The 26738-nt window shown below is 38.8% G+C and overlaps 1 protein-coding gene across 3 annotated transcripts; it reads left to right on the top strand.

Annotated features, from left to right (window-relative positions):
- Positions 1–364: 364 nt before the first annotated feature.
- On the top strand, positions 365–26738 carry LOC108262435 (fibulin-7). 3 transcript variants are annotated; one of them, XM_017462900.3, is made up of 8 exons: positions 365–665; positions 4399–4561; positions 6628–6804; positions 15248–15376; positions 18211–18348; positions 20434–20568; positions 23480–23618; positions 25931–26738. In XM_017462900.3, exons 1-8 carry the CDS (start codon positions 588–590, stop codon positions 26304–26306), a joined length of 1335 nt encoding a protein of 444 aa, XP_017318389.1. In that variant the 5' UTR covers positions 365–587; the 3' UTR covers positions 26307–26738. The 3 variants fall into 3 exon arrangements, with proteins under 3 accessions (XP_017318389.1, XP_017318387.1, XP_047010355.1); XM_017462898.3 differs by having other exon boundaries at positions 15245–15376; XM_047154399.2 differs by lacking the exon at positions 15248–15376 and having other exon boundaries at positions 367–665.

The following is a 26738-nucleotide window of genomic DNA, read 5'->3' as shown; positions in this document are numbered from 1 at the left end:
GATTTTAACTTTTACAGAAGTATGGAGGACTTAGAGATGTTCAAGGCAGTGTGGTGTTGTGAGGAGGCTCTGTGTTCTGTAGTGGAGGGAGAACTTTGTTTTACACCAGCATTAGGCTGATAATGTTCATAGCAACTGTTCGTTGTTGCTTTTACTTATTTATTTATTTATTTCTAAAATTTAATGATCCTTTACATTTTTATTTATTTATATATGGAGTCACCTTGACGTTAATATGTATAGTGTGATTTTTGTTAAATAAAGGATTGTAAAAAGTCTCTCTCTCTCTCTCTCTCTCTCTCTCTCTCTCTCTGTGTGTGTGTGTGTGTGTGTGTGTGTGTGTGTGTGTGTGTTAGAGGACCGGTGAGTCCTGCACACTGCTGAAACTCCAGCAGGTTGCGTCTCCATCGCCTCTTTGACAAGAGAACAACATCTGCACATCATCTGGAAAAAAGAGTACAAAAAAGGCACGAGCGCTGTGTGAAGCTGTGGATTACAGTGCGTCTGTCTTGGCACTTTGGACTCGAAAACACTCAAAGTCTCTCATCAGACCCTAAGACAAGAGCTCAGGCAGTGCATTTGGGAGAATGACTCTCTCACATCAGTACCGTGCTGTTTTGTTTCTGTCGCTGTTGGCTTTACATAGCTGTAACGACGGGATGCAGGTCAGTGAAACATCTTACTCTGCCTACGCGTCCGCGCGCGCGTGTGTTAAAATGCTTTAGTTACTTTATTCACAAGCTATATACCAATACTCATGATTACCGCTCTTAAATGTTCCTTGTTGAACAATACAGGTGTTCTTTCAGAAATGTTTGGAAGCTAAGAACTCCAAAAACTCTCCTTAACCGAGCAAGTGTCTGGTAACATCTCTAAATGATGAATTTCTTAATACCTAGAACCTGTTTGTCTTGGTACACTTTTTGAAAATGTTTCTTAACAGCTTCTTTAGGAGTTTATTTGATGATTACATATTCTTAGACTCCTAAAAGGGTTCAACTTGGAATCCTTTCTGATCCCTTCAAAGCATTTAGATGAACCCTACAACAGGTTTTGTTTGTTTGTTTGTTTGTTTGTTTGTTTTTTAACTCTTGGGAACGTTGTGGGGTTCACCTAAAACCTAGAGACAGCGGAAGAGCCCTCAAGGGTTCTACATTTTTTAAGCATGTAGGCTGTCTATATTTTTGTAGCAGTGATCCTTTCTGACTGTAGTCTTCAGCTGATGTAGAGCCTCACACTCTTAGAAAAAAGATTAAATAGAGCAACCTGGAGTTCTTTGGTTTGTACATCTGGTGAGCTTTTAAAAGTTGGGTGTATAAGCTTGTCTGAGGTGTACCTTTGAAAATAGATTTCATTAGTAAGCTGGAACAGTTACCCATTCCTCAATCACCCTTTAAAGAAGTCAACCAAGTACCATACCTAATATCATACCCAAAGTGATTAGATGAAGATGTACAGTGTATTTTGAGCCATTACGCATTTCAATTACAAATGCAGTAAAGAATCTCTCTCTCTCTCTCTCTGCTCTCTCTCGCACGCTGTACAATTGACACATTATGACACAACATGCGACTGATTAGTGTTTCTTATTGACCAGGTGTGCCCTGTTAAATTGTTTAAATAATTAATAGCACTGAATGTCTACTCTTGGTTTGAGCCCTGGGTTTCACCTGTGGAGACTACATTTGTTGTTAAAAAGGATGAACCAACATGAAGATCAGAGAGCTGTCTATGGGAGAAAAGCAAGCCCTTGAGAAGCTGAGAAGAGAGGGAAAATCTATCTTAGCCAGTGCACAAGCATTGGGCATAACCAATATCCTGAAAAAGAAAGAAACCACTGGTGTACTAACAACCAGACATGGAACAGGTCAGCCAAGGAAAACAACAGCAGTTGATGACAGAAACATTGTGAGAGCTATGAATAAAAACAAAAAATGACAGTCAGTGATGTCACTGACAACCTTCACAGGGCAGGGGTGAAGGTATCACAATCTACCATTCGAAGAAGACTTCAAGTGCAGAAATAAGATGCGAACCACTCATCAGCAGTAACAATTGGAAAGCCAGATTGGAATTTGCAAAGAAATAAAGAGATGAGCCACAAAAGTTCTGGAACCTGAAAAGTAATGGATCTGCTCTTGATCCAAAACATACAAGCTCATCTGTGAAACATGGTGGAGGTAGTGTCTTGGCATGAGCTTGTATGGCTATTTCTGGAACAGGCTCATTCATCTTTATTGATGATGCAACACATAATGTTTGGGGGGGGGGGGTTAAGGATTTACAGGGGAGTGTAAGATTGACTTGGACTGACCAAGTCACCAGACCTTAACCCAGTTGAGCATGCATTTCACCTCACACGGGGAGAACATGCAAGCTTCATGCACACAGGGCAAAGGCGGGAATCAAGCCCCCAACTCTGGAGGTGCAAGACAAACATGATAACCTCTGCCTTACTTAATATTTTCTACCTTTTATCTATCTTAATAATAGGGCTGGAAAATACTTAAGTAAATGTACTTTGTTACTATACTTAAATAATATTTTATTGTGTTTATACTTTACTTGAGTATTGAAATATACTATATACTTTAATATACTTGTACTCAGAATTTTAGTTTACTACATTTTACTCCTTTAAATTTTATTTAAACTTTCAAAGAACTAATAACATGAGGAATGTCTTAACGTAGTCTTTGAAGTTTGTTGGATACAATGTGCTGATTTCGTGGCTAGCTTGTTTGTGCTAGCTGGTGTTAGCTAGCTGGTGTTAGAAAATATGTGTTCGGACTCAATTTCTACGTTTCTTTTCAAGATTTAATAATAAAATAATTTTGGACTTTAAGATTAATAAACTGAAATTCACTGGCTGGTCAAGGCTTGTAGATTCTGTCGGCTACAACTATGTCTATTCTCATGCAATCCACGGAGCAGAAAGTATGTACCCAACATGCTATCCTCACAACAGATTAATCTTTTTTCACAGAGTTGAAGATGTCCCATTTAATTCCAAATGTAATCAGGAAATTGACACAAGTTCCACCTAATAAGGAAAAGAAGTTGTCACTTGAAGAAGGTTGGTCCCCTTACAAGCCTGGTTCCTCTCAAAGTTTCTTGCTCATGTTGTCTCACTCTTGCCTCTGGCTTGCTCATTAGGCAGTCCCTCCACGATTTTGCAATCAAGCAAACTCCGCAATATTCTGAGGAGCTTGCAATTTTTCAAAATTACCACAGAATTTCTGCAGATTTGGGACAAGACACGTCATGTGACTTCATCACAACACGCATTCAGCCAAAGCCCTCTTCAATTCACGTGCGTCGAACATGAGTACAGCTAAAAGGTCTCATTTACCAACAAACATTACTGTGAAAGATCGTGCAAAACAATTTGGTGCAATAGCAAGTTCGCCAATTCGAGTAGATTTCTGAAAAAAACTCCGCATTTGATGCAATTTGCATCGCAAAAAAAACAAACCACAGTAAAATCAAGCAGTTTTGGCCACACCAATCACAAAAAACCTCTGCGAAATCCTGTATGGACTGATTAGAGATCTACAATTGGGTTTTGAAAAGCTTCTTTGTGACACTGCTAAAAGTGCACAATTATTCCTGCCTCCTAGGATTGGCTAGTAGATATTACCTGACCTGTGAAATGAGAAAGCAGAACAATATGTATGCATATATCTTTTAAAAGTTAATATAAAGGGAAAAAACAACAAAAAAAAGCAAACAAATAAAAAAAAAGGTATCCTGAAGATTCCAGATCAAAGAGACATGATGAAGTAACTTTGTTTTCTTACGTGGATATGACCGAGTTATTTATGGAGCTGTTTTAATAAGGACAATGAAACACGGGATTATTTCAAAATGATAAAATACATACTTGTATACTTGTATCCAAATGAACTCTAATTTAATTCATATCATTAGTCATATCACAGTCATCCTTTAATCTTTATTTCTAAGAGTAATAATAATTAGTAATAATTAATAATACCAAAATAATTAGTTCGATTATAATTGGTATACATTTGGTAATGAATAAGTGGCCACAGATGTAGCAACATTTGCAGCTGCTAATTTTCAGGCTCATTAAGTTTAACCTTGGGCAAACTTGGGAAAACACGGTAATCCTCACCTTGTTCTTCTTTTACTGTACAGAACCACCATTCTCACCCATTTTAGAAAAGAATCAGTCACATCTGGATGTAATCAGTCGTATGTGCTGCTTCTTAGGTATCAAAGCTAACCAATGCTTTATTGGGAGATTTTTTGGTGGTTTTTCCACAGCTTCCATGTCATGAGGATGCCTTTAATTAAGGTATTGGCTTTGAAGCAAATGGCAGCCTGTAGATTATCTGTTGCCTGATTATATTTATGTGGTTGTTAATATCTCAGGGCTGCATAGACAAGCAGAGAGTGATGAGTGTGCTTCGCCAGATGGAGAAATTCTTAAAGGGGCAGGAGATCCGGTTTACAGAGGGTCTCAGAATAATGAAATCCAAGCTTACCAGCCTTCAGAACTCTGTGTCCAAGTTTCCACAAGCAGACCAATCTTCACGTATGTATGCAATGTTAATGTGCATGTTATTATTTTGTGTGAATGAAATCTTGATAATGGGGTCATAGAACACTAAAAGTAGAGTTAATGATTTCAAAATGTGAAGACATCTATACATAATACAGGTGTAATGCGATGCCTGTATCTGTATCCGTTTAGTGCTCAAAATGTTCATAGCTGTATTCGAATTCAGATTTAAACTGCAAGTTGGCATGGTTTGTACTAGAAGGTGATTTTTGAGGGGTGGGGGGTTTGGGTATAGGTTTTTTTTTACTTATTTATTTTTAAAATGTGTATGATAAAGTCCCCATGAAGTCAAATTGAAGTTTTGTGGCTTTTAGAATGAATACAGTATGCCAGCCTTAAGGTTATCTATAAGCTAGTGTGCTCCAAAACAATGAGAAAATTCGCATTTAGAAGATATATGCGATACGGATCAACGATGTTGATGAAATCATTCTGCATTTCAGCTTCACTTCAGAATCTGAATTGTCCCATCCCCAACATTATACAAATCCATGGTACTAACTGTCAAGTACAGCTTATCCCGAGCTGAAAGCTATTGGCAATTTAGAATGGGGGAGGAGCCATTCGAAATGTCCCTCCCTGACTTCCTGTTTTAGTGGAAATTATGTCAACACCTCGAATAACACTGTGCATTTCATGGCATTTCATGGGAAGTACTGTATTACCCTATTACTGTACCCCTGAACCACTTGAAAACACTGAAAAAAAACCCCAAGTCATTCTACAAAATTATCACAAATTATAGCAACAAATAGCAATGTTCAGTACATCTTCTGTCTGCTGTGATCGAGCAAGCAAGCTAAATGTGTTTGAAAAGAACAATGTCTTTCCTTAATCAAGAAACTGTCATTTAGGCTACAGTTGACAGCAATAGTCATCTAATAATATTCAACCAGATTTACTTTATTTTGTGGATTTATTATGTTGCAGAAAAGTCAGAAAATTTTGCTGGACACACTATCTGAACCTATTATAAAACCGGGATGCATTTACAGTGTTGCTGAGAGTCAAAATATGATCCTTTAATTAGTGTATACCCGTGTATTTTATTAGTGTAATACCCGTCTGATTATCTTAAAACATTTTGTTTTAATAATGCTGGTGAACGATAATTTGAGCACAATGAAAAACACATGCAATTAACCTACAAGTTTTACAATAATTTTAAATGAATGAACTTATCAATTTTTAGAGAGTCCTGCAGAGATATGCAGCTCTGTGCACAGTATGTGGTCTATATGAGCTATTTCGAGCAACAGCTCAATACATGAAAGCATATTTCCTTTATTTGTACAGAAATATAGGAGAAATGTGATTTTATATTGGAGAAAAGTAAGGCAGTTTAAAACTAAATACTTCCTGTCCCATTAGTATCATTTTAATAAACTTGCTCTTTATTTCTTTTTTTAAAGTTCCGTGAGCAGGGTTGCCAGCAGGTTCCCGCATCACTGTTAACTGTTTTTCCCCCAAATAGCTGAGAAAATGTTCCTATGTGTGAACATTCAGGGCTGCTTTTTAACCTTGGAGATGGAGTCAACAACCATGCCACAATCAAAGCCTCTTAAATCACAAACTTTTCCCATTCTGGTGCCATTTTTATGACATTAACTGTAGCCCTTGACCTGTATCTAAATGATTTTGTGTTGCACTTCTGCCACATGATTGGTTGATTGGATAATTTCATGAATGAGAAGGTGTACAGGTGTTCCTATTAAAGTGGATGGTGGGTGTATGCTTCCATTGGGAAATCAGTCAAGTTTGATTACTACTGGGTAAAACTACAAAACCGTACTTATTTTTTTTATAAGAATATTCCCAGTGTCTTCTTTTTTGTATTCACATAGGAGATTGGTATTTTATGCCATTTTGACTAACATTCTAATACAGATGGCTATATTCAACAAGGCATTGTAGGCAAGACGGGCATGGAGCTAAAAAAAAAAAAAAAAAAAAGAAGAATTTTAAAAAAACCTCCAACAGTACTACATACCATCCGTTCCCATCTCCTTCCTTTTCTTTGCTTTTCTCTGTATTTGTAGACTCATCCACTTGTCCTGCTCTGGAAGCTCCAACTCATGGGAAGAAGTTTGGCTCCAAGTACCTAGTTGGACATGAAGTGCACTTCACGTGTTCTTCAGGTTATCATTTGGTGGGCTCAGGAACTCGCGTGTGCCAAGAGAATGGCAGCTGGAGTGGAGTCAGTGCACTCTGTAAAGGTCTGTACTAATATCACCTCATTCAATATGAGATTAGCATAATTATGGAAATAAAAGTATTACTATGCAAAAACATTGACCAGAATCAGAGCACATACAAGTAAGATGACAGCCTTTATCCTTTACCAATGAAACTTTTTGTCTTATGCCATTTCTCTGATGAACTCCATACTGAAATTGTGCCTAACTGACATTTTCAAGTTCTGTATTGCTGTAAAAGCAGCAAGAAAGATTACAATTTGCAAGACAGGGAGAGTAATGATTGTGGATGGAGACTGTAGTTGGAGCATTTGAACAAAGGCTGTATTAAAAAATATATATATCTTTCCCACTAAAGTTTTTTTTTTTTTTTTTTTTTTAAAGAGCTGAAATTAGCTTCTAACAAGCAGATTTAGGGAAAGCTTTTTAATATGGTTGTGTTAATTCTATATTTGAACGCGTTTAATATTTTCAGTTCAAGAGTAATTCACAAAGTGTTTTAGCAGTAAAAGTGGAGTTAATGAAAAGTATTTTAAAAAGATATCGTCTTGATTGCCAGGTGTGTTTACAGTATATACAGTGGGGGAAATAAGTATTGAACGCATCAACATTGTTTTTCAGTAAATATATTTCCAATGAGGCTATTCACATGAAAATTTCACCAGACTTTGGTATTACCTCAAGAAATCCACACATATAAAGAAATCCAAACATTAAAGACAATAAATGAAGTTATGTGTATAAAGTGGAATGACACAGGAAAAAAGTATTGGACACTTAGTGGAGAAGCCTTTGTTTGTAATGACAGCTTCAGGACGCTTCCTGTATGAAGAAATTAATTGGCCGCAGTGTTCAGGTGTGATTTTGACCCATTCTTCTAAACATATTGTCTTTAAATCTTGTTCAATTGGATTCAAGTCAGGTGATTGATTGGATCGTTGTCCTGCTGGAAGGTTCACCCACGTCTCATGTTCATCATCCTGGTGGATGGCAGCAGATTCTTCTCAAGAATCTCCCGGTAAAGGGCTCCATTCATCATTCCTTCAATTATATTTTGCTCTTGTCTGACCAGACTACACTCTCCCAGTATTTGTCCAAATGAGTTGTAGCAAACTTTAAATGAGCTTCGACATGCTTTTTCTTTAGTAATGGAGTCTTGCAGGGTGAGCCTGGTCAGTGGAGTGCATTGCCTATTGTTTTCTCTGTGACGATGGCACCTGCTGCCTCCAGGTGTTTCTGGAGCTCTTTCCAAGTGGTCCTTGGCTCTTGGGCTACTCTTCTGAATATTCTTCTGACTCCCTGGTCAGAAATCTTGCGAGGAGCTCCTGTGCGTGGCCAATTGGTGACAGAGTGATGTTGCTTCCACTTGCGGATAATGGGCCCAATGGTGCTTACTGGAGGATTCAGAAGTTTTGAAATACGTCTGTATCCGATTCCATCAATATGTTTTGCAACAATAAGGTTGCAAAGGTCTTGGGAGAGCTCTTTGCTTTTACCCATCATGAGATGTTTCTTGTGTGACATCTTGGTAAAGAAAAGCACTTTTATAGACCATCAATTTACTAACCCAGCTGATATTAATTTGCACAGATAGGAGGTATAATTACTTTCTAACTACTTACAGATTTCAGCTGGTTCCTTGCCTTACCTTGACTTGGAGAACTGCTTTTTCTTAGCGTGTTCAATACTTTTTTCCTGTGTCATTCCACTTTATTACACATAACTTTATTTATGGACTTTAATGTTGTGAATTCTTTATATTTCCGGATTCCTTGAGTCAATACTGATGTCTGGTGAACTTTTCATGTGAATAGCCTCATTGGAAATATATTTAATGAAAACAATGTTGACGCATTCAATACCTTTTCTCCCCTACTGTTTAGCCACAAAATGAATCTTTCTCGATAAGGAAATTGCTAAAATGCTGGAGGGAATCATTTCATTTGACATGTTGGGACAGCAAAATGGATTTTGCTGTTTGATTTGACTTGCTAATAACTACATTGGACCCTCATTTTCACCTACACTTACAAGACTCAAAGTTCACCTTTGAGATGTGAAGTCTTTTCTAACATATGGTAACTTGAGGCAGGATTTAAGTGAATAAAATCAGTGTGTGGTTTATTTGGGCTAGTACAATAATCATAGTCAAGGCCCATGGTAGGGGTCAACACACAAGTAGACAACATTAACCAAGGATAATCCATATTCATAAACAAAGACTACAGGTACCAATCAACATACAGACGTAACTTAAAAGAAGGAAACAAGGAACACAGTACTACAGGGGCATGTACCATGAAGCTGGTTTAGGTGGCTAGCCAGGTAGTTTAGTTTGTGCCAACCCTGAGTTTTAGGTACCATGAAAGTGTCTCAGCTTTTATCACCATAATAACTTGGTGCCAATGACTAACCTGCTCTGGGGCAGTTTATGTTCTGAGTAAGAGAACTCAAACCCAACTTGGACCAATCAGCTGTGAGCAAAGTGATATTTAGTATAAGTGATGCAACTAATTCAACTTAGTGTCTGTTGCAATGACTTCACCAGTTCTTTGTAATCATGTGGACATCCCATTGCAAATTGTAAGAAGAACACTTCGCAGAGAAAGAGTTTTTAGGGATAGACTATTTGTTGTTCCGTATCGACATCTCACATTTATGTGCACACGCTCATGGAATAATCAAAGGATCAAAGCCTGAGTCGAGAGAAAGTTGATAACCAGGGTCATGGTACCAATAAAGCCTGATTGGATTGGTTCGGTGTTTTCAGCTCGAAACTAATCTCATAGCCCTGAGTTTGTTCAACTATCTTCATGGTACAGGCCCCAGGAGGGTAGACGTATGCAATCTAGTAAACAGAGAACACCTGGAAACCCAGGAAAACACACCAATGACAGGAAAGGGGCAGAGACAAGACTCAAATCAAAACAAATGCACAAGACAATGTTAAAACAAAAGATGCCCTCATCCAGTGTTTTTTTTTCTTTTTGGTCATTGGTCGATGTATCCCAAACACATTTCTGCAGCTCTACAGTTCTGACTTTTGGCTGCCTTTTAAGCAAAGCTTTATTTATTTATATAGCACCTTTTAAAACAATGTTTACAAAGTGCTTTACAGAAGACATAGAGTAACCTATATCTTAGCCAGCTCCCTAGTTCAGTAGGTAGTGAATCAGTATATGTTGTATGAGTTTGATCACTGGTAAGGACCCTGGCTCACTACACATTGGGACATTGATAACTCAATTTCTCAACAAACTCAACAAAAAAATCATTAAACACTTAAAAGTTGTTAGACTTAAACAAAGCGTATATATTATGTGAAGTAAAGGTGAAAATTGCTGACGTAAGTAATCATTTGAGAGCTTCAATAACAAGCTACTTACATTTGTAGCTGGAAGTTGGCTGAGAGTTCGTCCCCCATTTTCTTCGAGCTATTAGGCTTCAGAAAACGTCATTTCCAGTAAGGGAACATAGTGAGCATCGATGGAAAGATTTTACAATTGAGACAGTTGAGGGAAGTGGTGGCTTGGCGGTTAAGACTCTGGGTTATTGATCTGAAGGTCAAGGGTTCAAGCCCCGGCACTGCCAAGCTGCCCTTGGTGGGCCCTTGGTGGACCCCAGCTTCGTGACATGCGAAGAAAATAATTCCACTGTGCTGTAATATCTATGTGATTAATAAAGACTTATTATCACTATACCAATATACATACATGACAGTAGGTGCATGAAAATATAATTAGTAGGATAAAGGATAGTTGAAATAAAAGGATACAGATAAAATCAGGTATGGAAATTAAATGGTTTAAGAAAAGGCCCCAGTGAACGAATGTGCTTTGAGATACTTTTTACAAGTGCTAATTGAATCAACTGCATGTAGATTGTCAGGGAGAGACTTCTACAGTTTAGGGCCGTAGTGACTAAAGGCAGACTTCCCGCTTTTCGGCCACATTTTTTGTGGTACATCCAGCAGGCTGTTGGATGACCTAAGTGTCAACAGGAGTATACTGAATTTAGTGATCATATTACAGAGTTATGTAGGAGCACCACCATGAAGACATTTAAAAATTAATAACAGTATATTAAAATCAATTCTGTAAAACACAGGTAGCCAGTGAAGTGATTTAAATGCCGGAGTGATATGATTCTTCAGTCTAGTATGTGTCAGCATTCGTGAAGCTGCATTCTGAACTCTTTTTTATGGAGCTCTTTGGTAAGCCAACCAAAACACTGTTGCAGTAGTCAAGTCTAGATGTAAGGAATGCACGCATGAGTTTCTCACTAAGTGTGGGGGAGAGAATATCACATACTTTAGAGATGTTATGAAGGTAATAATATGCTGTTTTACAAACATTGCTAATATCTTTTTTTTTAAACTGAGGTCACTGCCACACACGATCTCTAAATTCTTGACGAAGCCTTGAAAGACAAGGACTCTAGATATGGCATAATCAACTTCTCAGGACATAATCAACATCAACTTCTCTGTGCATCATTTCTGATAATAAGTACCGCTGTCTTATCTTTATTTAGCTGCAGAAAGTTCTGGGACATCTACAAGTTTATGCACTCTATGCAGTTCACAAGGGTGCTAATCAACTTGTGGGCATGTGGTGCAAGTGAGAGATAGAGTTGTGTGTCATGTGCATACTGATGGAAGGACATGTTCTATTGATTAATTACACCAGTTAATGGTAGCATATATAAGTTAAATGACAAAGGACTCAAAATTAAGCCTTGGGGAACGCCACAAGATATCACATGACATCTGGAGGTGTGTGTACCCAGTGCAACATAGTATTGTGGCTCAGTTTAGGAGAAACTGAAAAATGCATGGCATGTTTGGTTCATTTCCTGCAGTCGGATCTAATCAGGGTTGAATTGCTTTCTGATCTCAATTGAACCACACAAGAGTTCACTTGGAACGGGACTGAGAACACCTCGGTCAGACGGTCTCAGCCTGGACAACGAGTGCAGACATAATCCATTTACTGAATTGGTGGAATTCCGAAACCAGGCTTTCTAAACAATGACTATGAACCCCACAGCTAGTAAAGAAGACTCACATGCTGATAAACCTGAGGCAAAGAAAGAGTCATTCTTTACAGTGGATTGAGTTCCTGAGCTGAACTGAATGAAGCTCTCATTAAATGTCCTGAAACAGAACAACCCTGCACTCATATGTCTGAGTCTTTCTCTATTACATGCTTTTGTGCCAAAGCTGTTGTTGGCAGCGCGAGTGTAAAAAGAGCAGGGCCCAAAATCTCCTGTTTCAGCCAAGACTATAGAGACCCCATTCCCCATGTAGCTTGTACCAGGAAGTCCCACTGGGCATGACTGGAAGGGTTGACTAAAAAATGCTAATGATTGAAAAAAAATTAATGAATGACTCACTTGTGATACTGTCGTGTCCCCACCTGCTTTCAGCCATGCTGGCATTTTTATGTGAAATATCCCTTTAAATCCGCTCACACATTTCATTAAATCGGTTTCCAGGTTTGATGGCAGGAAAGTATGCTTAGCATGCTATTGATGGCTTCCTTGAGTGCTGCAGCTGGCAGTAGTCTCAGGCATTCCAAATGGTACAAGAGGATAGACTCTAGACCCTGGAGCATGTAATCCTATTGGGTCAGAATGTTTACAAGATACAAGTACAAACATTGCAGAAAAAGATAATAAATAAATAAATAAATCTCTGTTTTCAAATCTGGGGGTCAGGGACAAAGGGAGTTGTCCAAATAAGCATATTTCCAACACTTTCCTTCCAGAAGTATCTAAAGGAATTAGAAACAACTTGGATAATGAAGGGCATTTTAGGAACATACCCAGAAAGCATAGCTGTAAAATCCTCTCTCTGTCTGTGTCTTTCTTTCTCACTAACACACAAAAACTAATTGTATTAACTTTTTTTTACCAGAGGCCACAAAAAAAAATAGAATTTTGCCTTGTGTGTGCGTGTGCGTGTGTGTGTGTGGGGCGGGGGGGTGTAGTTCTATAAACAAGAAATTAATATTGAGTAACTGATCTTTCTGACACAAATGTTTTGTTTATTGTTGCCCCACTAGCAGAAATGGATCCTGAAGAAGTCACACTCACATTGAGTTCTACAGTCCCATTAAAGGTTCTTGCAGTGAAATTGGCTTCCCTTCTTCCTTTTCATCTTCATCTGACAAGCTTTTATATTTTAAGTCAAACGTTATATTTAGAAAAAAATATATCGTTTCCCTTGTCCACTAAGGATATCACTTACACTACTGTAGAAACAGTTTCAAACCAGGAAGTGGAAGTTTACACAGGGAAATGTCCCAGTCCAGTTATATTAAATATAAACACTCTTGCAACACCACTCAGCCAATCAAATTTTATTAAATTATATACAGACATGTGAAAAAAATAAGTACACCTCATGGAAATGTTTGTTTTTGACATATTTGGACAAGCAACGATTTGATCCTATTTGAAACAGTGTCTATTAATGAAGTCTATATACTTTAACAAAACCACAAGGAAAATTTGTTATTCAATCATTTATTCAATAGAAATATCAATAGATGTGTTATTCTTATGAAAAAGTAAGTACACCCTTGGCCTCAGAAGCTACTGTTGCCCCCTTTAGCAGAAATAACTTCTTTTAGGCATTTTGTATCATTGTCCACCAGACTTGCTGGACTTTTTGACCACTCTTCCATGCAATATTCTTTCAGTTGCAAGATGTTTGAGGGTTTTCTTGTATGTACTACCTGTTTCAAATCCCCCCCACAACATTTCAGTGAGGTTCAAATACAAGCTTTGACTAGTCAATTCCATAACCTTCCATTTCTTCTTTTTGAGCCATTCCTTGGTGGATTTGCTAGTGTGCTTAGCATCATTATCCTTTTTAAAGGTCCACTTTCAGTTCAACTTCAACTTTCGGACAGATGACCTGACATTATCTTCAAGCACTCGTTGATAGGATGCAGAATTTATAGTTGAATCAATTAATGCAAGCTTTCAAGTCCCTGAGGCAGCAAAGCAACTCCAAACCATATCATTTCCAACACTGTGCTTCACAGTTGGTATGAGGTGCTTCTCCTGAAAATCTGTCTTTGGTCTGCGCCAAACATGTCTGCTGTTACTGTGGCCAAACAACTCTATCTTTGACTCTGTGCAGAGCACATTATTCCAAAAGGTCTGGTCTTTGCCTATGCTCACTGGCAAACTGTAGTCTTGCGTTTCCTGCACGCCTCCCATACAGGTCAAATTTGTGCAACCTCTTTCTGATTGTAGCAGCATGCACTTTGACACCACCAATTGCAAGACTTACTAGCAGATACCATGATTAAATTTTGGGGTTCTTAGAGACTTCTTTTTGCATCAGACGGCCTGCTCTTAGGCTGAATTTTCTGGGATGCCCAGTCCTGGACAAATTGGCAGTCTTTTGAAATCTGCGCCATTTGTAGATTATTTTCCTTACAGTGGAATGATTTATTTAAAATAATTTGGAGATATTTTTAAATCCCTTGGCAGACTCATAGGCATCCACAGCATTTTTCTGAAGGCCTCACAGAACTCTTTAGATCTTGGCATGATGACACCACACACCTCAATAGCAAAGGGAACACCAGACACTAGATATGAGAACAGTATAAATAAGACAGGTTCCACCTGCACTCCCTCAGCATGTTCTAATCACTGGCACCCAATCTTGAACACCTGATTCTAATCTTATTTCTTATCTAATTTGTTCTTATCTTTCTGATTCTAATTTGTTTTTTTTGTTTTGTTTTGTTTTTTTTATTTAAACTGTGAAAATTACTACAAAATGTAAATTTTATGTCATTTGATAGAGTGCATCACCTTTATTAATAGGCACTGTTTCAAAGAGGATCAAATCTTTGCTTGTCCAAATATGTCAAAAAAGCAAACAGTTTCCATAGGATGTTCTTATTTTTTCACATGACTGTATGTACCGTATATGACTGCAGAGTCTCTTTTTTTTCTTCAGCCATCCCTTTGCTTTAGAGCATTTTTCACATTCCAAAATGTCACTTTGCTTTTCCTGTGTAACACTATAGCAGTCAAACAGAAAAGGTGCATGTTTAATGTCTTAACAACAACGTTTCATTCTTTCATAGCTTTGGTCAAAAAATAATAAGACTTTTCCTAAGTATTTTATATTAGCCTGTGATTTATCATAAAAGAATATAATACAAATGCAATCCTGATGGTTTTGCAGTCACAGTGGCCCATTTGTTCTGAGACTCGATTCAGCGTGGTTTTGTTATTTTATAGGGGCTTTAATCAAATGAATTGAGCATTATTTTTTTCAATTTTTGTTTGAATTTACTTTCTCAAACATTGAACGATGTGTTATCTATGTTAAAGCTTTGTTTAGCTGTGAAAGTTTATAAGATGCGCTCTCTCTCTCTCTCTCTCTCTCTCCCTCCCCTTGTATAACCTCACTTATAATGTCTTTTATTAGTAGCAGGTTCAAGTCAGTGTGCTAGTAACCCATGCCTGAATGGTGGCACCTGTAATGAGGGGGTCAACCAGTACAAGTGCACTTGTCCTCACAAGTGGAGTGGGAGCCGCTGTCAGCACCAGACTCAAACAGGTGAAACGGCCTGTTTTTCTGCCTAGTTTCTACATTACTGTCCTTGATCAATATCATAAGCTTTACATAGCCTTAAATGATTACTTTTTCTGAAACTTAGTGTAAAATAGTTGTGTTGTTTTTAGTTGAAAGGTTAGCATTAGGCACAGACATGCTGACTAGCAGCCCGCTAGTTTCCACGTGTAGCATTTTTGAATTAAATGCTTCTTTAATCCGATTCCATACATACTGTAGCACGTTCTGTCAAGTCTCTGTCTCTTTTCTGTGTTGTAAAGGGTATGTCCACAATTGACTAAAGTTTAAGCTAACAGAAACAGTTCCATAACAAAATGAAATCTAGTCCATGGATATTTAGTGAACCTTTTTAAATCTGTAAATAATTTAGGACATATACAGAGTTGGCAGCTTAAATCTAGAAGTTGTGCCAATATTGACGTACAGTAAAAAGCTACAGCCATTTTCAGAAGATGGGTTACACAATCCAGAATGTGCGTGTAGTTCACATCTCTGAGGTTGGCAGACTTTTCTTGAGTAGAAGTGTCTGAGTGTTTATAGTTTATAGAAGTGTCTGACTACACCCCTCACATTTTTGTAAATATTTGATTATAGCTTTTAATGTGACAACACTGAAGAAATGACACTTTGCTACAATGTAAATTAGTGAGTGTACAGCTTGTGTAACAGTGTACATTTGCTGTCCCCTCAAAATAACTCAACACACAGCCATTAATGTCTAAACCGCTGGCAACAAAAGTGAGTACACCCCTAAGTGAAAATGTCCAAATTGGGCCCAAAGTGTCAATATTTTGTGTGGCCACCATTATTTTCCAGCACTGCCTTAACCCTCTTGGGCATGGAGTTCACCAGAGCTTCACAGGTTGCCACTGGAGTCGTCTTCCACTCCTCCATGACGACATCACGGAGCTGGTGGATGTCAGAGACCTTGTGCTCCTCCACCTTCCATTTGAGGATGCCCCACAGATGCTCAATAGGGTTTAGGTCTGGAGACATACTTGGCCAGTCAATCACCTTCACCCTCAGCTTCTTTAGCAAGGTAGTGGTCGTCTTGGAGGTGTGCTTGGGGTCGTTATCATGCTGGAATACTGCCCTCCGGCCCAGTCTCCGAAGGGAGAGGATCATGCTCTGCTTCAGTATGTCACACTACATGTTGGTATTCATGGTTCCCTCAATGAGCTGTAGCTCCCCAGTGCCGGCAGCACTCATGCAGCCCCAGACCATGACACTCCCACCACCATGTTTGACTGTAGGCAAGACACACTTGTCTTTGTACTCCTCATCTGGTTGCTGCCACACACACTTGACAACATCTGAACCAAATAAGTTTATCTTGGACTCATCAGAGCACAGGACATGGTTCCAGTAATCCATGTCCTTAGTCTGCTTGTCTGTAGCAAACTGTTTGCGGGCTTTACGTTGTAGCAAAGTGTAATTTCTTCAGTGTTTTCACATGAAAAGATATAATCAAATATTTACAAAAATGTGAGAGGTGTACTCATTTTTGTGATATACTGTGTATATATATATAGCAGCTACTATTGTCTTAAAACACAAGCACTTACTTTTAATTGCAAATCCAGGAGAGAAATGCAGTCTGAGGAAGTAAATGCTGTTGTTCATTTGTTGTCAAATGTAATACAACAAAATAATGCCAATATTCTGGTTAATTCGGTGCACTCACATGCGCAATAAAGAAAGCATGCCCAGTTTGAAGGATAAGCTGATCAAGCATTCATCTGTTGCTCTTATGGATCACTTTTTGATCCTTAAAAAAATTCAGTCCTCGAGCTATGTTCTCCGACTAAGATGCTGTCTCCTTTGATGTCTTCCATGTGGACTTTAAAGAGACAATTCTATTACAGTTGTGCTCATAAGTTTACATACGCCTTGCAGAATCTGCAAAATGTTAATCATTTTTATTTTTATTTTTTATTTAGTTCTGCCCTGAATAAGCTATTTCACATAACAGATGTTTACATATAGTCCACAAGACACTCTTTTACACAAATGAACCCATTCAAAAGTTTACATAGGCTTGATTCTTAATACAGTGTGTTGTTACCTGGATGACCCACGACTGTGTTTATGTTTTGTAATCGTTGTTCATGAGTCCCTTGTTTGTCCTGTGCAGTTAAACTGTCCACTGTTCTTCAGAAAAATCCTCCAGATCCTGCACAGTCTTTGCTTTTCTAGCATCTTCTGCACATTTAACTCCTTTCCAGCAGTGTTTATATGATGTTGAGATCCATCTTTTCACACTGAGGACAACTGAAAGACTCATACAAAATAATTACAAAAGGTCCAAACATTCATTGATTCTCAAGAAAGCAACACGATGCATTAAGAGCCGGGGGGGGGGGGGGGGGGCGGCTGTAATTCTACATTCAATCACGTCTTTATTGCTTCTTTTCAAATCCATTGCGGTGTACAGAGACAAAAGTACAAAAATTGTGACACTGTCCAAATACTTATGGACCTGACTGTACATGTGTTTTGTCTTGCATGTCTGTGATTCTGTGTATTAGTGAATGTTTGCATGTGTCTATGTTTATATGCCTGTATGTGTACTTGTCTGTGTGTGTATATGTGTGTGTGTGTGTGTGTGTGTGTGTGTGTGTGTGTGTGTGTGTGTGTGTGTGTGTGTGTGTGTGTGTGTGTGTGTGTGTGTGCTGTGTGTGTGCTGTGTGTGTGCTGTGTGTGTGCTGTGTGTGTGCTGTGTGTGTGTGTGTGTGTGTGCCTGCCAGTGGTTCAGCGCCCCATTGCAGCCAGCCACAGGCTGAAGCCTAATCCCCTCTCACCTCCCCTCTCACGTTCAGCCCCTCCGGAGTGGAGCGTGGTGAATGATCCGGAATTTAGCCGCAAACCCCGCTGCACTAAAGTGGACCAAGCTCAGCACTGCAGTTGTGATGCAGGCTTCCATATGAGTGGCACCTCTCACAGCAGCATCTGCCAGGGTATGTTCTTCCTTTTTCCTCTCATTTTTTTAATGCTGTCAAATCAACTTTTATTACTATCCCATCAATATCTAGGGAACCATTAAAGCATACAGGGCAGGGGAGGAAATGTCTAGCCTCCAGGACTATTGTGGGACAAGCAAAATTATGCCTTTGAATACAATGTATATAAAATAAAAGGCAAACAGTGCCATAAATACGTAGAATAACAAATACAGAGCAATTCACTAAAAGCACAAGTCAGCATGAACAACAAGAAGAGCATCATCAAGATAGAAAAAGGAGAACCAGCCTGTAATTGTGCATAGGCTGCAAACTGATGGAAATGGAGACAACATGAGACCACTGTAGACAAGCAAGTGGTTAGGAGCTTCCTCATTACATTGAGAAAAAGAAGGCCTTCTGTTTGAGAATTATCTTTCTTAGATTAGATTAGATTAGATTAGAAGATAAACATGAACCATTCTTAATACATGTTTCTGCTTGTTCTACAACTTTGAGATAGTCTAGTTCAATTCTAAAAAATTGTATGCACATGATTGAGGTCTCACCCTGTCTCCTTTCTTAAGTATTCATAACTTGTTCTTAACACAGCTATATTTGTTTCAGAATGTGAATCGTGTAATATGCAAGGGTGGACAATTCTAGTTAATAAAAAGTATTGATAATGCATCAAAAAATGTGTATGTATGCATGCACTGAAGTGCATACAAAGAGCAACAAAAAAAAACCCACTACATTTATATGCACTCAAGTATTTAAAATTAAGTTACTGTCATGTTTTCTTGTGAAAAATGACTTCTCATTCTCATTTAAAACTGTTAAAGGTAAATGTTTGAAAACATCAGTCTCCTATTTTCAATACTTAGCTTTAGCTAGAATTTGAATTGCTGTCTAGCCAATTACAAACAGTAAGCTATTAGAATCAATGCTAGTCTAACCTGACATTAGCCAAGAAAACAAGCTAAACAAATCCACTTAATGTTAGCAAACCACCTTAACATGTTTGTTTGTTTTTTTCTTTTTCAAATTAGATGGAGTTTTATTCAAGTCTTTGCTTACTTTTACTTTTACTGAGATGGGGCAGGGATGCTCATCCTGTAGTCTTGTGGCTAATCCACATGGACATCTTTAGAGTTAACTACATTGTGTAGCATGAGAAGGTCATGGCGAATGATTAATTGGCAGAAGTTGATAGTTTATTCTAGGTTGATGAACCTTATTGGATGCTAATCTAAAATGATTGGATGCTAACCTGAGCCCATTTAATTGATATGTAGCACAGGTATTGTTGGATGTGAGAAGAAAAAATCTATATTTTTTTAAAATTAGTTCTCTGAAGGTCTAAATAAAAGTTAAAGGAGTAAAATGTAGTAAAATTGTTGTTTTTGGTTTTTTTCCCCCTGAGTACAAGTATTCAAGTTTAATACGCAATTAAAGTATAAATACACCAAAATATTATTTAAGTACAGTAATGAAGTACATTTAATTAAGTAGTTTCCACCCCTAATAATAAGATAGATAAAAGGTAGAACTATTAAGTTTAGTGGTTAGCATGTTTGCCTCGCACCTCCAGGGTTGGGGGTTCTTTCCTCCCTCAGTCCAAAGACATGCATTGATTGACATTTCCAAATTGTCCGTAGTGTGCGATTGTGGAGTCAACAAATTGTGCACGCTTATAAAAGTGTGCATTTACACAAACAAGAGTATGCATAGTGCTATGCAAGTTTCCATTGCAGTTGATATTTTCCTGGTGTTTGTGTGGGAAGTGCACTTTTCAAGGCCCATTTGTGTGTGTGATGTCCAAAGTCCGTAACAGCCAAATAGCCATTAAATGCTGGAGGGCTCCAGACAGACTGAACACATGAGTGGAAGGAAAGGAGTGTATTCCTCTGAGTTTTTATTCATGCTCTTTCGTTTATTTTTTCCTGCTTCTGTTTATTTTGTGTCCCTTTCTCTGGCTGTCCACTTCATTTCATTGTTCAGACTACTTCGTCATCCGTCTCTCACCTTATTATTGCTTTTCTATGTCTGTCTAGTTCTTCACAGCCTTTTTTGACCGTGTTTTCATCCGTCTCTCTGCAGATGTGAACGAGTGCGAGGTGTACAAAACAGACAATGGATTACTGTGTGCTCATATTTGCGTGAACATTCCAGGCTCGTTCCGCTGCTCCTGCCCCAGTGGCTACAAGCTGCTTGCAGATGGCAGGAGCTGTGAGGGTAAGTAACACTTGTGTCTGTTTGTGTGCACACAAACACTGATTTAAACGAGAAAAATCAGAGGTGAGGCATTATATATTTAAATCAATTATGTTTATTCTGAGAGGGTGAATGTATAAAGCAGGGGTTCCCAAACTTTTGTCCAAACAACCACAAATGAATACTATGAATTTTCAGTGACCTCAAGTCTTGACCACTCTACATTTTTTATTATACATTTAATTTGAGCATTTTATTATATCAGTAACATAAAGACCAGATTCCTTGCACTGACTTACATTCGAGTGAGAAGGACGAGCTTGCATTTCTTCACACACATTTTTCAAAAAGTCAGATGGTGGATTTGAAAGGGTTCATCTCTTTCCACTGGCTCATTCAGTACTGGCCCAACATACTGGGGTGGTGTGATATGGCCGACATGAAGAAGAGGCGCCTGGTTTGTCCTTGATACAATTGTTCACAATCCCACCTGTGTACTTTCTGCACATCTGGAGGGATTAACAGCGACAGCCACTATTGTTGGCACATCAGAGTCAAAACATTTCGGTCTGTCTTGTTTTGTAACACTGTGGAATGTTTAGCGAAACCAGTTAGTGTTCATTCATAGTAATGGTTCATGGGCACTTTTTTATTTAAATGTGGCTTGATTGAATGTAACTCCCAGTAACCATAATATTAGCACACAAAATTCATTTTCACAGTCTAATATTAATTCGTAAAATAACTGAATAAAAGAAAAGATTAGGCTGAATGATTCTCCCATGACTCCATATGAAAGTCAAGCTACCTCTAATTTGGGAACCCGTAAAACAGATGATATGGTTTACAGAACCAGTGCAAATACCATTGTCCTAATACACAACACGACTACCAGTGAAAGACAGGCTGTGGTGGGAGAGGTGAAGGATGGAGTACATCTTCACTCTCACTCAGTGGCAGCTGATGTCCAGAGATTTAAAGCATACAGGTGGGGATGAGAGAGAGAGAGAGCGAAACTAGATAGTTACTTCCTGTCTACTGATAAGGTGTTGGTGGGGGACCTGGAACAACCTCAAAAATCAGCTTGACATTCCTCTAGTTTAGCAACCCTCACTTAGGGTTAAGGGGTTAGGGAGTTAGGGTTAGGGGGTTTTGGTTAGGGGGTTAAGAAGTTAGGATTAGGGGGTTAGGTTTAGGGGTTAGGGTTAGGGGGTTGGGGTTATGGTTAGTGGGTTAGGGTTAGGCTTAGGGGGTTGGGGTTAGGGTTAGGGAGTTGGGATTAGGGGGTTGGGGTTAGGGTTAATACCCCCTATATTAACCACTATTTCATTAAAGTTGTTTCTGTCATCTGCTAATTTTTAAAACTCTTTCTACTATTTTTTAAAATGGCATTCATTAAAATTACATTAACAGCAGACGCCCTTTATTTTATAAAACTGAGCAATTAAGGGTTAAGGGCCTTGCTCATGGGCCCAGCAGTGGCAGGTTGGTGGTGCTGGGATTTGAACTCACAACCTTCTGATCAGTAGTCCAACGCTTGCAGCACAAAGCTGGGGAAACCCTGGACAGTTGCCAACCCACAGGGCATAATCCCACATACATTATGGACAATTTGGAAATGCCAGTCAGCCTACAGTGCCTGTCTTTGGACTGGGGGAGGAAACCAGAGTACCCAGAGGAAAACCCCGAAGCACAGGGAGAATGTACAAACTCCACACACACAGGGCAGAGGCAAGAATCTAACCCCCAACCCTGGAGGTATAAAGGCAAACGTGCTAACCACTAACCTCCATGCCCCTTGGCTTGCAGAACATTTTTATCCAAATGTTCACTATCTTTACAAAACAAAAACATTATCACAGACAGTGATTATACGAAAGAGAGAAGAGGTTTTTTGTTTTTGTTTTTTGCTTTTCGTTGCTTTTTCATTGCTGTTTTTAAAAAAAAATTTTTTTTTTATTATTTTATTTTGAGTGTACAGCTCCTCAAATCAAGCATCGTAGTGATCCAAGCTCTTTTCAACAAAAAAGGTGTTGGTGCATGTACTAGTGCGAATATTTGATCTGAAAAGCTCTTGTTCTTGAATGAGGAACCTCCTTACTCATTATTTGTGAGCTTTTATTGCATCCGCTTCGTTTCTTTTTGTGGTTAAGAAGTGATTTCAAATCAATCACAGACCATAGAAGGTATTACAAAATCCATACAGAAGCTGCTGTACTTCTTCTTGTAGGTTGAAGTAAACAAGATTGTGGTATGATTTCGCCAGAGGAACTGTGTGTATCCATTACATAATTATACAAAATCTCATGTCATCTCATTCTGCATTTCACAAACTGACTGAATGATTCAGAGACAAGTAAGAGGGACATGGTTAAAATCCTCTGAAACTGCCACAGATGTGCTCTTTAGTGTCATAATTATTGCATATATGATGTCAGAGAAAATGCTTTCAGCAGATTCTGGTTGCTGATGCATTCTATAAGCAGTAGTCCTCTAACTGTAAAATTTCCAGGATTATACCATCTGTTGTTCATAAGCAAAGGCCTAACCCTTGTTATTGCTGGGTTGATGGTGAATTCTGTCTGTCTTTAGAGTTGTAAATCCATCAAGGCTAATACGAGTCCAGTATGTGTTTGTGTAGCCATGTCTCTGTGGTGAAGACATGATGCTGCATTGCTGAAGAGATGAAAACGGATGAACAGAATGGGCTGTGAATTATGCAGGTTGGCATGTGTGAGAATGAGAGAGTTGTACCTGGTATCTAGATGAAGAGATGTTCAGTTGTTCATCATGCATGTTCTGTTAAACCTGTTCCTTATCACCACATGACCAATCTTCATGTTTTTGGGTGTTCTTTTCCTCACTCAAACTCTTTTATTTTTTCTCTGTTTCTCTTTCTCTCCTTCCTCCTCACATGCCTATGCTGCTCCAGATGTGGACGAGTGTCTTACACAACAGCATAACTGCAGCCGTGGCACCACCTGTGTCAACACCGGAGGAGGTTTCCAGTGTGTAAATCCAGAGTGCCCACACTTGCACGGAAATATCAGCTATGTCAAGACGTCACCTCTGTGAGTGCCAGTGCACACACAACTGAAACAGCCATAAAGACCAAACACAAATTGTGCTGTTTTTTTTTTTGTGATGTTCTTCTCACCTTAACGCCTTTGTAGTATTCCAGCATGGACATCTGCAACAACAACAACACTAACAACAACAACAGGAGCTACTGTGGAGTCCAAAAGTCTCAGACCACATTGAAATTCTGTTTTATTTAGTTTATTTTTCCATTTATAACTGGAAATAAACAGAATGTTTTAAAGAAATAACTGAAATTTAAAAATGACATGTTCAAAATAAGTATTAATAAATATTCAGTATTCAAGATTCTTGTGGAGAAAACTTAAGGAGCCCATGCCAGCTCGAGTGCACATGTTCAAATTCATGTAAATATTCTATACATTTTTAAATGATAATATCATTTGTAATTAAAAATTTTGTATTAAATTTGTAAAGCTTGCAAAACAGAAGCATTTTCTTTCATGCTCTCAGACTCTTGGACCCCACTGTATACTGGCCAAACAATTTACAATGAGCTTTGTCTGGTGTCGAAATGAGTTGCGTTTATGTCAACTGTGGACAGTCTTGCCAGCTTTAGACTTTAAATGAAAGAGTTTGCCAAGGTATGCATTTATTTTCCACAATTTCTTTCAGCATGAAAACATTTCTAAGAAAACTAATTCATTTGCATCAAGCATATTTATATGTTTGTCCACTTATATGTATTGTGTAACCAAGCTATGGGTCAGGAAACTAAGCTATTAGTGAGATGATGTTTTGAGGTTCAGTAAGTTGACACTACATTGATCAACCATAGCATTAATACCTCTGAGAAGTGAAGTGAATAACATTGATTATCTTGTTACAATGTCACCTGTCAAGGGGTGGCATATATTAGGCAGCAAGTGAACAGGCAGTTCTCAAAGTAAATGTGGTGGAAGCAAGAGAAATGGGCAAGCGTAAGGATCTGAGTGACTTTGACAAGGGCAAATTGTGATGACTTGACGACTGGGTCAGAGCATTTCCAAAACGGCAGGGTGTTCCCAGTATGCAGTGGTTAGTACCTACCAAAAGTGGTCCAATGAAGGATGGGTGCCCAAGGCTCATTGATGCATGTGGGAAGCGAAGGCTAGCCCGTCTGGTCTGATTGCACAGAAGACCTACTGTAGCACAAACTGAAAAAGCTAATGTTGGCTATGATAGAAAGGGGTCAGAACACACAGTGCAACACAGCTTGCTGTGTGTAGGGCTGTGTAGCTGCAGACCGGTCAGAGCGCCAATGCTGACCCCTGTCCACCGTCGAAAGCATCTACAATAGGTACATGAACTTCAGAACTGGACCATGGAGCAATGGAAGAAGGTTGCCTGTTCTGATGAATCACGTTTTTTTTTTTTACACCATGTGCACATCCGGGTGTGGGTGTGTCATTTACCTGGGGAAAAAATGGCACCAGGATGCACTATGAGAAGAAGGCAACCCAGCGGAGGAAGTGTGATACTCTGGGCAATGTTCTGCTGGGAAACCTTGGTTCCTGGCATTCGTGTGGATGTTACTTTGACATGCACCACCTACCTAAACATTGTTGCAGACCAAGTACACACCTTCATGGCAACAGTATTCCCTAATGGCAGTGGCCTCTTTCTGAAAGATAATGTGTCCTGCAACACTGCAAAAATTGTTCAGTAATGGTTTGATGAACATGACAAAAAGTTCAGGGTGTTGACTCGGCCTCCAAATTCCCCAGATCTCAATCTGAGCAACTGTGGGATGTGCTGGACAAGCAAGTCCAATCCATGGAGGCCCCACCTTGCAACTTTCAGGACTTAAAGGATCTGCTGCTAACATCTTGGTACCAGATACCAGCTCTTGTGCAGTCCATGCCTTGACGGTTCAGAGCTGTTTGGTGGAACAAGGGGGAACCTACACTATATTAGACAGATGTGGCTGATCGGTGTATATGCAAGTTGCCAAACTATACTTTTTAGCCTCTACTTTGTAATCTGCTATGAACTATATTATGGTTGAAATATACAAAATATATTTTATTGCTATCATTACTGGTACAAATAAGTAAATTATTATTTTGTCATTTGTATAGCCTACAATGACAGATGTTTTATTAAAGATACTACTATACTACTTGGAAAGCTAATTGACCTACATTGACTTTTACCCATTATAAACCATTATTAAGAGAATGCCGCTAATCTTGCTAGAAATAATCACAGTATCATAGTGATATGTGTTATAATTTGTACAATGCGAATACATTTCACTCATAAACCATTAATTAATCATTAGTTATGCCCTACCCCTTTGCAGTCAATGTGAGAGGAACCCCTGCTCCATGACAAGCCGTGCCTGTCACCTGGCTCCAAAGACAGTTTCCTATCACTACCTGTCTCTGCCTTCAAACCTCCAAATCCCAGCTACGTTGTTCCGCATGGCCACAGCGACCGCTCCTGGCCGACCAGGACCCGACAGCCTGCGCTTCGGCATTGTGGAGGGAGGACATGCACGAGGCATGTTTGTCATGCAGCGCTCAGACCGCCAGACTGGTGAGCTGATCCTCGTCCAGCAGCTGCTCGGGCCACAGGAGCTCAGCGTGGATGTGGAAATGGCTGAGTACTTGGATCGCAACTTCCAGGCTAAACACCTCGCTCGGGTCCATGTTCTCATCTCTCCATATAAGTTCTGATGAGGGAGAAGTTCCACAGGCGAGCTTTGCCCTTTCAGTTGAAACTGGAATGATGGTAGAATAAGCTTTTTCTAAACTGAAACATTAAGGGCAAAAATGATTAATCTTTGTAAATATGAAACAAATTTTCTGTCACTTTACTTTCAACTGACTTTAAAAACCAAGCAGTAAAACTTAAAATAATACCTAAATACAAAATCTCTGTCCTCAGTATTCTTTTTCAGCTATCTGTGTGTCGGATTCTGTTATTTTTACATTTTTCATAGTTTTTTTTTCAGAATAATTTGGAACATTGATCATGACTGTTGTTTTTAATAACACAAAGTAACACATAAAAAGACCAATGTGAACCTACTTGATTTATTTATGTACTGTATATAGGCCTGTCAGCAAAACAGCTCTTCTGTGAATTAAACAGAGAACAAAAATGTA

This window comes from Ictalurus punctatus, chromosome 3, assembly GCF_001660625.3.
Source record: "Ictalurus punctatus breed USDA103 chromosome 3, Coco_2.0, whole genome shotgun sequence".
NCBI lineage: Eukaryota > Metazoa > Chordata > Actinopteri > Siluriformes > Ictaluridae > Ictalurus > Ictalurus punctatus.
Note: the sequence above shows the minus strand (reverse complement) of the source record. Positions and strands in the feature narration are given on the sequence as shown.

Bases quoted from the DNA above. Each gene is read 5' to 3' on its own strand.
- LOC108262435 (XM_017462898.3), top strand. From the start codon at position 588: ATGACTCTCTCACATCAGTACCGTGCTGTTTTGTTTCTGTCGCTGTTG. The intron at 4,562-6,627 runs GTATGTATGCAA...CTGTATTTGTAG, and splicing joins ACAAGCAGACCAATCTTCAC to ACTCATCCACTTGTCCTGCT. The intron at 20,569-23,479 runs GTAAGTAACACT...ATGCTGCTCCAG, and splicing joins AGATGGCAGGAGCTGTGAGG to ATGTGGACGAGTGTCTTACA.